This window comes from Myodes glareolus, chromosome 27 (genome assembly GCF_982192425.1).
Source record: "Myodes glareolus chromosome 27, mMyoGla1.1, whole genome shotgun sequence".
In the NCBI taxonomy this organism is placed as follows: Eukaryota; Metazoa; Chordata; class Mammalia; order Rodentia; family Cricetidae; genus Myodes; species Myodes glareolus.
In genome coordinates this window covers 27,020,231-27,034,083 of record NC_142052.1, presented here as the reverse complement: position 1 = coordinate 27,034,083, position 13,853 = coordinate 27,020,231, and the positions used below count along the sequence as shown (strand labels likewise).

The 13,853-nt window shown below is 42.6% G+C and overlaps 1 protein-coding gene across 5 annotated transcripts in view; it reads left to right on the top strand.

Annotated features, from left to right (window-relative positions):
• Positions 1–13,853, top strand: part of Ptprm (protein tyrosine phosphatase receptor type M) — a 698,333-nt gene that overhangs the window by 544,121 nt on the left and 140,359 nt on the right. For 4 of the 5 annotated variants that reach the window (XM_087902421.1, XM_087902423.1, XM_087902424.1 and 1 more), the window contains 2 exons: positions 9,855–10,006; positions 13,477–13,551. In XM_087902421.1, coding sequence (XP_087758547.1) covers positions 9,855–10,006; positions 13,477–13,551 — 227 coding nt within the window. Of the gene's footprint in view, positions 1–9,854; positions 10,007–13,476; positions 13,552–13,739; positions 13,767–13,853 lie in introns of all 5 variants that reach the window. The other variant, XM_087902425.1, reaches the window with a different exon arrangement.

Below are 13,853 nucleotides of genomic sequence, written 5' to 3'. Positions count from 1 at the left end.
CTCTTTCGCCAGGGATTATGGGTCTGTTCATATTGTTAGGCCACCTTGATTTGACTATGGTAGGTTACATAAATCAAAATCTTCATCCATTTCTTTTAGGTTTTCCTAAAGATCCAAATAAATAACGTTAGAGCTGAAATGGGAGACCTTAGGACAGACACTAAGGACATTCAGAGAAGACAATCATAGTCATACTTTTAAAATATGTACTCCATCTTTTCTGTTAATCTTGTTGGTTATCTCCCAGAGCCAACTGTTGTTTCATTGGTTCTTTGTATTGTTTATTTGTTTCTATTTTATTGATTTCAGCCCAGAGTTTGATTATCTCATCCCATCTACTCGTTTCAGGAATGACTTCTTGATTTCTTAGAGCTTTCAGATGTGTTACTGTGTTGCTGATAAAAAGCTCTCTCTAGGTACTCTGCTTGTTTTGTAGGCACTTGCCTCTTAGAACTGCTCTCATGGTGTCCCACAGTTTGGGAGTATGTTATATTTTTATTTTCATTAATTCTATAAAGTTTTCATTTCTCTCTCGATTTCTGTCTTGGCTTACTTTTCATTCAGTACTGAGTTGTTCAGTTTCCATGAGTTTGTTTAGATTCCATTGTTTCTGTGATTATTGATTTCTAGCTTTAATGGATGGTGGTTAGATAGGTCTCAGAATGTTATTTCGCTTTTCTTATATTTGTTGAAACTTTCTTAATTTCTGAACATGTTTTCAATTTTGAAGAACATTCCACGAGCTGCTGAGAAGAAGCTATATTCCTGTTGTGTTCTGATAGAATGTTTTGTAAACATCTACTGGGACCTTTTGATTTGTGACATTATTTAACTTCTGTATTTCTTTGCTTTTTTGTCTTGATGACCTATCTATTTTTGAGAGTGGGGAATTGAAGTCACTCACTATCAGTATGTGAGGTTTGATGTGTGACTTTAGATGCAGTGGTGTTTCTACACTTAGGAACTCAGAAGCCCCTGTTTGGGTGCATACGTCTTTAAAATACAATACTTTCTTGGTGGATTTTTCCTTTAGTGAGTATGTAGTATCCTTCTCTATCATTGCTGATTTGTTTTGGTTTGAAGTCTATCTAGTCAGATATTAAAATTACATTTCATTACTTCTTGGGTCCATTTGCGTAGAATAACTTTTTTTAATCCTTTTACCCTGAGTTGATATCCATCCTCGACTGTAAAGTGCATTTCTTGGATGCAGCAGAAAGATGAATCCTGTTCTCTAATAAAATCTGTTAGTCTTTGTCTTTTGGTTGGGGAAGCTGAGACCATTGATATTGAGAGTTATTGATGAGCAGTGCTGTTGATTCCTATTATTGTGTAGTTGTGAAATGAATTCTTCCCCTTTGATTTGTTGTTCTAGGATTATTTATTCTTTATACAAACTGAAGCTTTCCTTCTAGTACCTTCTGTAGAACTAGATTGGTGGATACAAATTGCTTAAATTTGTTTTTTTCGTGAAATATTTTCTTTCTCTGTCTATTGTGATTGATAGTTTTGCTGGGTATAGTAATCTCACCTACTATACATGGTGTCTGTGGTCTCTGTGAGTTCATAGAACATCTTCCCAGGTCCTTCTGGCTTTCAGGATCTCCATTGAAAATCAAATATTATTGTAGTGGGCTTGCATTTCTATGTGACTTTGTCTTTTTTCCCTTGTGGCTTTTTTGTTGTTATTGTTGTTCATTTCAGTTAGTGTACTAATTATTATGTGTTGTGAATAATTTCTTTTCTTGTCTTGTCTATTTGGTATTCTGTGTGCTTCTAGTACCTTGATAGTCACCTCCATGTTTAGGTCAGAGAAATTTTCTTTAATGATTTTATTAAAAATATGTTAATACATTCTTTGTTAAATTCCACTTTAATGTCTTTAATAGTTTTCATTCTTTCGCTTTCACAAATTCTGTGTTCATGATCTTCACTGAGCGATTTATCCATATCTTCTTTAAGGCCCTTGAACACTTCCATAATTGCTAAATTGTATTTCCCAGGGCCTATTGCAATAGGGTTGGTGGCCTCTTGAGAAGGCAAACTGCCTTGGCTCTTTCAGATTGAGATTTTGTGCTAGGATCTGTAATCTGCCATTATGATAACTGGTTTATCTGTATTGGGTGAGCATTCATCTCTTTGGTTGCTATTGCCCACACTTAATTCTAGCCAAGTTTGGTGGCTATGGAGTTCCTGAGTCCCAGCTTTGTGTAGCCACTGAAGGTGGCCATCCCTGCTAGAGACTAGTTCTGCAGATCTGGTCGATGTCTTCAAGGAATGGAGATGGTCTAGAAGAAAGGGCCTTAAGAAAGAACTGTGGCGTTTCAGTATATGTATATTTTATGAAATAATCAGATCAGAATAATTGAAATATTCATCAATCCAATCATTTTTCTTTTGTGTTAGGAGCATTAAAATCATTTCTACTCTTTTGAATATACAATTAATTATTGCTGACCGTAGTTCTCTCACTATTCTGTAAACATTAGATTTTCCTCCTATCCCAACACACTGCTCTACCCAATAACCTACCTTTTCCCACCCCACTCCCACTCACTTTCCCTAACTCTGGACACTACTGGCCTGCTTCTGAGATTAGCTTTCTCAGCTTTCACATATGTCCGAGAGCTTCTCTTCAGGAGAAACACTTGTCTGTCCATAGTCAGTGGGAACCCAAAGGCTTCTGGGTAGGTAGTGGTGCTCTATACAGCATGGCGTCCAGGAGAGAGAGACTGAATGAACTTTAATGAGGTACAGTTAGTGGTGATAGACAGGAGTTTCTACCTCAGCTAAACCCAGAAGCTCTGTACAGCAGAGGTTAGCTTGTATTTAAAAGTGTCCAGACTGAAGCAACCAGTGTGGTTATCTGTGAATCAATGGTGGCTTTAGAGATGCATGTGTCTCTACAGGTGAGTATGCTGTCACATGCTAAAAGTTACCCTGCCATGCTGCCCTGGGCAGCTCACCATGCCGGATCCTCAGTTACCTTCTCTATACAGCAGGGTTAATGAGAGCAGTGTCTTCCCTGGGGTGTTTAAGGAGTTAATAAATGCATATCTTTTCTGAATCCATGGCTTCTGTAATAATTAGTTTCATTTGCCTTTCTATCAGCTGTTGCAGTGCTAGTCAAGTTGAAATAGTTACCAGACCACTGTGGATCCTGTTCCTTAACATTTAACTTTGAAAACAACGCCGTGTGATAGTTGGAACAGTTCTCTCCTTAAGGTGACAGCTCCTTATTCATTTAGGTTTGTTCAGCTGGGCCCAACCAAGAGCTATTTCATCCCTACTGTGAGAAAAATTAAATACTTCTGAGTTCCAGCTTCTACCCCAGATTTAATTAAATTTAAGCACACACGTAATTATACAAGCCAGGACCAGAAAGCCATTTGTTCTTTTATTCTTCTATCTGTATGTGATTTCCATTTCTGTAAGTTTTACCTCCCCTGTAGTATTTAATTGAAAGATTACTTTAAAGTAAAGACAACCTTTTCCTGGGCTGAGGTCCAGGTCGGGCCTACAGACTTTTCTAGCCTCTCCCTTTGGGGCAGCATCTGTGTCAGAGAGGGACTCGGTGGTGAACTCTCCCTTCATCCTGAGTGACAGCCAGACATAAGCATGGTAGAGTTCTTCCCCTTCGAGCCCACTGTTAACCTGTAGCAAATGTCCTTCCATACCACAGCCTACCCAGCACAGTTACGGAGAGGGAACTTTCTCTTCTACTTTGTTCAGCTAGGTGGCCACCATTTGCGCCCCACCCCCAGCTCCTCCACAGGACTTTCCCCCTACAAGTTCATTCTTCACTGGGTTTTCTTTATCGGTTGTGATTGGCGCCTGTCTGTGGATGATTGTGTGCCAGGAAGTGTTTTCTCATTGCCAGTTCCCTCCTATGTGGTGAGCCTGGCATATGACAACTGTCTCTTCACTCTGCGACCCTCCCTCATTGTTCTCTCTCCTTCATTTCTGTCTGCACTTACAGACCTATGATGACCATTGCCTTCCTCCCCTCTAATATTTTTCCCCAAACAGTACTATAACCTTTAAGCCGTGTGTTATTCAGTGTGCCTGTACCGTGACTCAGCATAGAAAAGGGATACTTTTGTGCAGGCTCACAGTTCGGATGTGCTCAGGTGGGCTCATTGCCCTGGGGCCTGTGGTCGTGGTACATCACAATGGGGAGAACACCATGGAGCAAAGTCATCTACCTCATGGTACTTGGGTGGCAAAGAGAGAGGGGAGCACCATCTCGTAGTCTCCTTAGAGGATTACCTCCAAAGATCTTTCACTAGACCCCCACTTCTTAAAGGTTTCTCTACCATCCAGTGGTGCCATGCTGGATATGGAGGCTATAACAGGGTTATGTTTTTATCTTCCAGTGTTTGGGAATTTTCAGCCATCTTTCTGTTGTAGAATTTCATCTGACAGTATGCATTGTATATTGCCTTTCCTTTAAAAAATATGTAAGGTATGTTTTATGGACCCATCTACATGGGTCCATATTCTACATCTGTGAACATGACCTATGAGTTTGAAGGGGATATATGTATGTTCTAGTGATGCTGTGTGAAATATTCTAACATTGGCCATCAAATCCAGCCAATTGGCTGTGCTACTGGATGGAAGAATGGCCTCAGTGACTTCCTGGCTATTTGATCTGCCCACTACTAACAAAAGGACGGAGGTTTTCAACTATATGAGTGGGTTCATCTGTTTTTCCTCATAGTTCATCATTCTTTGATAAGCTTGGTATTGACCACATAGTCTGAAAATTTTAAGCCTGTTGAGAGCGAGCCTTTTTGTTTTAATGCAGTGCCTCCTCCAATCCATGGTGACTTACCTTTCTTTGGAGGGTCATGTCGGAGCCAATGCAGCTCTTTCTGATTTTCTGTTGGCCCTTGTGGCTTGGTGTGCCTTTACTTTTAGTCTGTCTGGATCTTTGTACGTATGGTAAGCTTCCTGTAGATGATATTAAGTTGGGTCTTTTCTTTTAAATCTACTTTGATAGTATCTGTCTTTCAGCTTAAAGGTACAGTCATTGGCATTTCGATTGATCATTGATAAGTACTATATTAAGAGCTAGCATATTTTTATCATTTGGGGTTTTTGCCTTGTGCTTTCTTTGTCTGTATATACTTTGTCTCCCACTCTCTTTTTTCTCCCACTCTTTCTCAGTGGTTCCCTGTGTCCTCAGCCCTCCCACCCATCTGAAAGAGTGAGTTTGCGTTCTCTTCTCGTTTGCTCGTTGTTTGGAGAGAGTGGTGACTTTCGCCTCCTTCCCACTACCAGGAAACTCTCCAGACCATTATCTCATTTTTTTTTCAAATCATCTATTTATAGATGTTGATAGTAGCCTTTCTTTCTTCTTCTTTTAATTATGAAGGATCTTTGAGATTCACATAGCACAGGTTTGGAGCCTGGCAATTACAGTGTTTCAGACAAAGCCATTCTCTAGACATTATGATGAAAAACAAATTTACTCATCTTTAGATAAGAGTATAAAGGAAATTGTTTCCAGTTAAGGAGTTTCTCTCCATGCAAGATATTAAGTTCAGAAAGTTGTTCTCATGGTTTTTCAACTTGAAAATCACAGATCTGTAGCACAGGGTGGGGGGATGTGGAGATAGCAAACAGAGACAGAGATGAAAGAGAGGGAGAGATCAAATCGTCCAGTCGTAAGTGAACTTCAGTTCAAATTCTAAACTTTCTCAACCACTTGGGAGTGTTGGCAGGTACTTCTCTGCCGTATAGAAGAACAAATAAAAGACCCTAGAGTCAGTTAATATCTCCCATAACTAAGGAGCCTACTTTGAATAAATGAGTTGTTACCCGTGATGGTGACTGATTACATTCATAAACATTCTTGCATGCCATTAGCACTGCGCAGTGCGTTCTGTGGATCATCTTCTCACTTCTCAGCACACATCTGGGATTCACGCCTGAAAGCCCTTCGACAACGTACAAGGCAGGCCTCACTGGTTGCAGAACTAGACAGAAAGTTCTAGACCCTGGCTCGGCTCTACCATTTGAATGTGTAGCTTTCCTGAACATTGATTCTCTGGTTTACAAAGTAAGAATGAAAAATAAGTCTCCCATGGTTGCCAGGGTCAAAGCAGGTAACACATGCAGGATGCTGGCGTTCTCTGACCGTGTGGGAACCATCAGCTCCCACTCCTTTCCCTTCTAACACAGTTAAGCCTCCCAGTGCTCTCTCTACATGTGGAAGACACCAGTGGCAATCAATGTGCTTTCTTTGGGCCAGTGTCTTATTTTATATTTTGAATTATTTCCTGTAGTGACCAGTTTTATATCAACTTGACACGAGCTGGAGTTATCTGAAAGAAGAGACCTCAGTTGAGACATTGTCTCCATAAGATTGGACCATAGGCAAGACTGAAGAACAGTGGTTCCCAGCCTATAGATCGTGACCCCCACAGGGGTCACATAGCAGATATGCTACAAATCAGATACTTAAATTGTGATTCATAGCAGTCGCAACAATACACTTAAGAAGTAGCAACGAAGTAATTTTATGATTGGGGGTCATGGTAATGTGAGGAATTGTATTAAAAGGGTCTCAGCATTAGGGAGGTTGAGAACCACTGCTGTGGAACTTTTTTTTAAATTAATGATTGGTGGGGGAGGGTTAAACTCATTGTGGGTGGTGCCCTTCCTGTGCTGGTGGTCCTGGGACCTATAAGAAGAGCAAGCCAATAAGCAACACCTCTCTATGGTCTCTGCATCAGCTCCTGTGTTGTAGTAAGGCCTCTTGTTTGTTTCCCAGACGCCCAGACTACAGAAAGAACCACACAGAAACTGTATTAATTAAATCACTGCTTGGCCTATTAGCTCTAACTTCTTAGTGGCTAGCTTTTACATCTTAATTCAACCCATTTCCTTTAATCTGTGTATCACCACGTGGTTATGGCTTACTGGCAAGGTTCGGTGTCTGTCTCTGGCTACATGGTTTCTCTTTGACTCCACCCTCTTTCTCCCAGCATTCAACCTAGTTTTCTCACCAAAGTTCTACCCTGCTATAGGCCAAGCCAATTTCTTTATTCATTAACCAATAAAAGCAACACATAGACAGAAGGGCCTCCCACACCACTCCTGTCTCCAGGATCCTGCCCTGTTTGAGTTCTTATCCTGACTTCCCTTGGTGGTAAACATTGACATATAAGTGTAAGCCAAATAAACCCTTTTCTCTCCAGGTTGCTTTTGGTCATGGTGTTTTCATTGCGGCAATAGTAACCCTAACTAAGATATTTGCCAACATTTAAACCCTGAGTTGACATAAAATCTGGCTTTTGGGCTTCTGAAACTTGCGGCTCCCATTGATAGAACCGAGTCTGCTTCCCCTCCTTGTGTTCAGTACTTACAACCCTTATTTTCTGAACCCGACTTCGGTCACTTATGCTGACTTCCTGGCACAAGGTGTTTGTGTTGGACACGGAAACACAGATAAAGCTCAGAGGCAATGACAGGAGACTGGCTGGGGACATTGAGAGCTGGCTGTGTTTTGAAAAACATTCATGAACTTAAAGGACTTGTCCCGCAGCTATGAGCATCAAATCGTGGGTTTCCAATGTGAACTCCATTCAATTTGAGCAATACTTGTGAATCATTAAAGGGGTTCCTTTGTACCTGAAAATCAGTAATGAAATGTTTAGTGTGGGAGTCCGAAATTGATTCATGCATATAAAGAATTAGAAAGGGAAAAGACAGGCCGTGAGCTGTTGTTTTGTAATCTATCTAGAGGAATTCAAACAAGCAGAGATACAGGGGAGTCTGCAAAAGTTGACTATGCCACTCTTTTAAGTTTAACTAAGGACAATGGTGAAACATTTATTTGCATAAATTAGCCCAAAGTAAATCAAAGAAATGTACACCCAATGTGAGTATTTTGTCTGACTTGTGGAGCCAGGATTCTCAGTCCTCCACTTCAGTGTTCAGTTAGCCAGGGGAGACCTGGCCTAAGAATGTTTTACAGGAACTGGTGGTGTTGGGACAGCAACATTAAGGTGGAGGTACAGTAGCCAGAGCAACTGATTACAGCAGGCAGGCCTAGAGGGCTGGCTCCCACACAGTGCAGCTGGCTAGGAAGGGGCCCACGAAACGGTCATGTCTGCACCTGAGAGGGTGCCGAGAGGTCAGACTGACTGACTGGCCTCTTACCGGGCTCATCACTTCTCCCTCCAGGAGACATTGTATGCGAATTTTGCTCATCTGTCTTAAATGAATGTCTTTTATCGCACCAACTTTTAGCAATTAAAAGGGCAAGTTAATCTTTGGGCTGTTCTTCCTTCAAAGTAGAGAATTAAAAGATGATTATAACTACAGGCAAGAAAGCATTTAGATTATGCATCATTTAGAAGTGATAATAAAGATTATCCATATGGTCTCCTGTTCCAGCACCCTCTGTTGTATTAACAATCACCTGTCATGGGCGTGGTTGCGATTATGTGGCTCATGTCAATTCTGCCGTGTCCTAGGTCGATCAGTGACCAAATGATTTACTAGAAATAACTGCCATTTTCCTGTTTTAAATGGTAGTAGGTGCTTAGGAAGAATATTTTCTCTTCTTTTTTTCTTTTCTTTAAAGAATGTTTTATATGTTTTACCCCCTCCCCTTCCTTCTACCAGTCACTTGCATGTCTCTCCACTCTCAAGTTTCTAGCCTCTCTTTCTTTGATTATTATTTATATATGGATGTGTATATGCACAAATAGGTACATTCAACCTGCTTTGTTCGTTTTTATTGTGTGTATATGGTTTCAAGGCTAACTACACTGCACTGGGCAAGAAACTCATCCCTGGCAGAGGCTGAGTCTCTTCCTAGCATTCGTTCCCTGTAGTTCTTTGTGTTTGGGTGGGACCCCAGGGAGATGCCCCTCTTCCTTGTTAGCATGTCTGTTGACCCTGCCATTGTTCTGGTCTTCTAGGAGAGAGTTCCATAGCAGGCTTGGTGTCTTCTGATACTTCCTCGCTCAATACATCATTTTCCCTTGAGTTTTGAATTCCATCTTTGTCTGTCTTAGGTACAGAACTCCTGGTGATAAGATCTGCAGAAGTGCGTTTTATCTGCTTTTTATGTCATTCTTCCATTGAGCTTTCATATAGGTAGCTGTCACTTTAAATAATGGGTATCTTGTGGTCAGTGAGTACTTTACAAAGGCCTGGATCCCTGTTCAGGAACTCTTTGTGTTTCCTTCTGCTGAGAACTTAACCCTGCTGGAAGTTAGGTTGGTTATAGCCAACGTCATTTCAACATGGAATAGTTGCAGTTCACTGGGGTGTAACCCTGCCACAAGTTGAGAACTTGTATCCAATTTTGCTTGGCAGATATTTATTAGAATCTACTCTTTGACTCTGTGTCTCAGACAATTATTTGGTAAGAAACTAGTGATCCTATGAGCGTATCAGTTAACAAACAGGGACAGTCATCTGAGGGTCATTGCTTATTTGGGGTTAGCTCATTGTAGGAAGCATCGGCTGTTTGTTGTTGTTGCTGTTGTTATTGCTACTGTTGCTGTTGTTGTTGTTACTGTTGCTGTTGTTATTGCTGTTGTTGCTGTTGCTCTTGTGGCTGCTGCTTAATGCTGTTGTTGCTGTTGTTATTGTTGCTGGTTGTTACTGTTGTTGCTGTTTCTGTTGTTGGTGCTGCTGCTGCTGCTGCTGTTAAGAGAGGTAGTGGATGTTTTCTATTTCTCTATCTACAGCCTGGCAGGGTACCTCCCATGGATAAAGCACATAAATCAATGCAAGAGGGATGACTGGTTTGATAGAGTCAATCTTTGTACCATGACCCTGTCTCCCATCCACATGCACGGCTACATAACTGACCTCTTTGTCCCAAGGAAACTGGCCAAGAAGCGGAAGGAGACCATGAGCAGCACCCGGCAGGAGATGACTGTGATGGTGAACTCTATGGACAAGAGCTATGCTGAGCAAGGCACAAACTGCGATGAGGCCTTTTCATTCATGGACACACACAACCTGAATGGGAGATGTAAGTGTGCACAATGCTTGGCTTTCACTGTGCCTGTTGGGCTAGACTGGGTTCCAGTCGCTCTGTGAGATTAAAACCCCAAATCCGCTTACAGCATTCTTACCCAAAACTGTGTTTTCCAGTCTCTGGGCCTCAAGTTGCTAAGGGAACGTGTTTTTCTAAAGATGCTAGGGCCTAGGGCAGTGAGCCCAGGGACCCACAGTGAAATGTCTTTCAGTTCTTTGGGAGCAGTGACACAAAGGCTCCCCGCTGGCTGAGGCTGCACCTGCTCCCCTCGCCCCTATTGTTACTGAGATCCCCTTTGTAAGCAAGCCAGGTGTGGAATTGCACCAGGGAAGTCTGTTGCCAGAAACAGGTCATTAAATGGCAGTAACAAGTTAATTGTTTGTTTGTTCAACTGACAGGTTCTGCCTTTATTATAGGGCAATTAGTAGCAATTAATAAATTAAAATATGCTTCAATGTCTCTTAAGCTTCGCATCAGGTGGGCTACTCAGCTCAACCAATGCCTACCTGTGCCACCACCCATGTTCCCAGTACAGGCAGCATTTCCAGAGATCATCAATTCAATTTGATGATTTGAGGTACAAAAAGGAGCAGCTTTTCCATCCCTGACTGTGTTGTCAATGACCAGTGATACACCCCACAGTTGGGCCTGATTTTGTGGTTCCTGGAGCACCCTCGTCAAGTCCAAACATAGGGTTTCTCGGCGAGAAATCCATGCATACAGACATCACTGGGGTCTGCTGTATGATTAGGATGTCCTCCGCAGGTGGGTAGGACAGCGCCGCTATGACTGAAGCAACACACAGAAATGCTGGTAGGGCTCATGACTGTGAGGAGCAAGGAAATGCGTTCTAAGGGATCACTGGTGCCTTGGACAGTGTGTGCTGGCCACCTGCCCACGCCTTTTGGCTAGAGGATGCTGGACTGCCAGCCTTTCTGCTCTTAGGACCTGCACACCTGTCTGCTGAGGAGCCTTGCATACCTTTTCCACCCACTTAGCTTTCACAGGCAGACAACTTCTTCCGTTAATAGTGGCTTCCATCGTCCTGCCTTTTCTTCCCATGTTTGTGTGTTCTCTGTGCATCCCCAGTTTGCTAGGCTTGCTTACAGCAGGCACTGCTCTGACTCCCGGGGAGGGCAGCACTGTCCAGTTGGGTTCCTGGCCACCGTCCTCTACCCTCCTCTGCCATTCAGTGGAGGGCGCAGAAACTGGTGTGTCGTCACAGCCAACTCCTTCACATTTTGGGTGAGATTGTCATGGCTTTTTTGAAACAGAAGTTACTTGTTTTTTTCACTAAGAAAAAAAAATACATAATGTGCATAGCTCCAAATTAAAGTACCCTGCCTTTGTTTGTTATGAATTAGAATTAGGAAAAAAAAAAACACCAACTTTTGAGCATGCACGGAGTTGGCATCTGTACAGTAGGGGCTGCTCTCTGAGCATCAGTGTGTAAGGGGCCACACAGGGCTGGGGGCACAGCTCGGAGGAGGACACCCACCTAGCATGTGTGAAACCTATGTGAAGCCCCCAGAAGAGGAAAAAAAGAGAAAAGAAAGAAGAGAGTGCTCAGGTATGTTCTCCACCTTCCAGGGCCACCTATCCATGCTCTGAACTTCTACTCCATGATCAATTTCCTCAGGAATACATTTTCTTGAAGTGACCCACTCCAAGAATAGGAACCAAAATGAACAGTTAGGAGATGTTTCAAGTTTGAACCCCAGGGCTCCGGAGCATCACTCTGGACAGGAAATCTGACTGGGCAGTTCTGTTCAGCTCTGTATCTGGAGGCATGCAAAGATGCCGGGACTTGCCACTGAAGCGTCTCTGGCTGACCTAGTGTTTGGAATCTGTTGACCGTCCTGTTAATAAACCCAGCAGAAGTTGTTTCCTCCTGCCCTGTTAGTCATGAGAGGTCTCTTAAAGTTTCACTGACAGGAATCCCCAGTAGTAAACATTTTTTTCTAATACTCTCTTAATTCCCTTTTAATAAAAGCTACCAGGGAAGCAACCCTAGGAGAGTTTACACTGACACCCTGGGGTATAACACACAGACACACACACACACACACACACACACACGCACAAACACACACATACAGGTCTACGTGTGCACGTGCATGTGACATGTATATACAATCTCTGTAAGCTATTACTCAGAAAGTTCTAGAAGCTGTAGGATGAGTTGCTTTTTAAAATGAGACTGTAAGAAAAATGAGACCAAAGAATTTAAAAGTAAACCAGAATTCATTTATCGGAATGGAGAATAATCTGCCTACCACAGCAAATATGAGTTGTGCCTTCCTCTTTAATACATCATAAAGAGGAGAATATAGACTATGGGACGTGAGAATGACCTCAATGTGAATAAAAAAAATATTTTAACACAAAAGTGGAAATAAACATAATTATTCTGTATCTGTCTTGCACACTTTTGCCCAGCACATAAAAGTGGCTTCAGGTGAGAAAGAGGCCTTGCGCTCTCCGCCCGAGCAGTTTATAGGCTCGTGATTTCTTTAGTTCTTATTCTCATTGATTGCAGAATTCCTGGCCACTTAGCCAAAATCATGTATAAAGGTGGCCCTGCTGTTTTAGAAAAGCAATCAGATAAATGAGAGGCAGCCTGGATTCCTCCCTCTGCCATTGGCCTATTTGCCGTTTGAAGATATGAATGTGATACAGAGGCACTTCCCTTTACAGTGGGAGCTGCTTCTAACAACTAAAATACATTAACACATCATCAGAATAATTAAAACCCTGAGGAATCGCAAGGATCCGTAGCACTGCCCGTGGGTAGGATGATGTGGTCGTGTGTGTATCCCTGTGGGAACTCAGCATCAAATAAACCACTTAGAAGTGTAGGCATGGGCACACATCAGCCATTGTGCTTTGATGAAATCAGTGTTTTCATATTACAAATCAATTAAGATGTAGAGGAGAATAAGCATACTACCTTCAAAATGCCAAAGTTTATCTTCAGTGAAATCAGAGGGTTTGACTTCCCCTCTTAGCAGTGGAGACAAAGGGACGGTGTGGTCATATGTCCTTCAGAGAAATAATTCAAAGAAATAGAAGCGTTTTTCTTTTTTTTTAAAGTATTTAAAGACTTAAAAGAGCATCACGGAGGAAAAAAATTGATTTCCAATATAGCACAAATCACCACCGCGATCCCCTCTGTTCTTCACACGGCTTTTAGTCGCAAACTTCGGCTCACAGCAGAAGCACCACCGCAAAGGCCAGACCCCCAAGTCAGAGGCCTTCCCTAGTCAGTCTGGTGGCTGTTTGTAGACGTTCTCTATCATCTGATCAGAGGGGCTTGTTTCTCAGGCAGGAGACAGCTGAGAACGGCAGTGTTCGCCATGGGAACTTCAGTGACTCCCAAGTGTCACATAAGGTGGTGGTTCCCGTGATTCCAGAGTGTCCTGCATTCTGAACTCGGCCTCTGACCAGCCTTTCTTTATCCACAGCTGTGTCCTCACCGTCCTCCTTCACGATGAAAACAAACACGCTGAGCACGTCGGTGCCGAATTCCTATTACCCAGGTAACAGCCTCCCTGCTGGCTCGCATCCTCACCAGCTTTGGCAGCGCTTGGCCTTCTTGCTTGATATCGTCATAAAGCCAAGGCCTCCTGTGGCTTTCCTGGGGCAACTGGGGACTGTGCATCAACCATTTACTGTTCTTTCTCTTTTTTACTTTCTCTGCATTGCCCCCGCTAACGATGTATGACAGACGCATTTGTGCCAACTGCAATTTTAGGTGAGAATCATCCCCTTACCCAGAGTTGACTTCAGGAGTGACTGAGAAAAACCAGCCTCATCCTAGAGGAGACTGGAGTGTTAACTG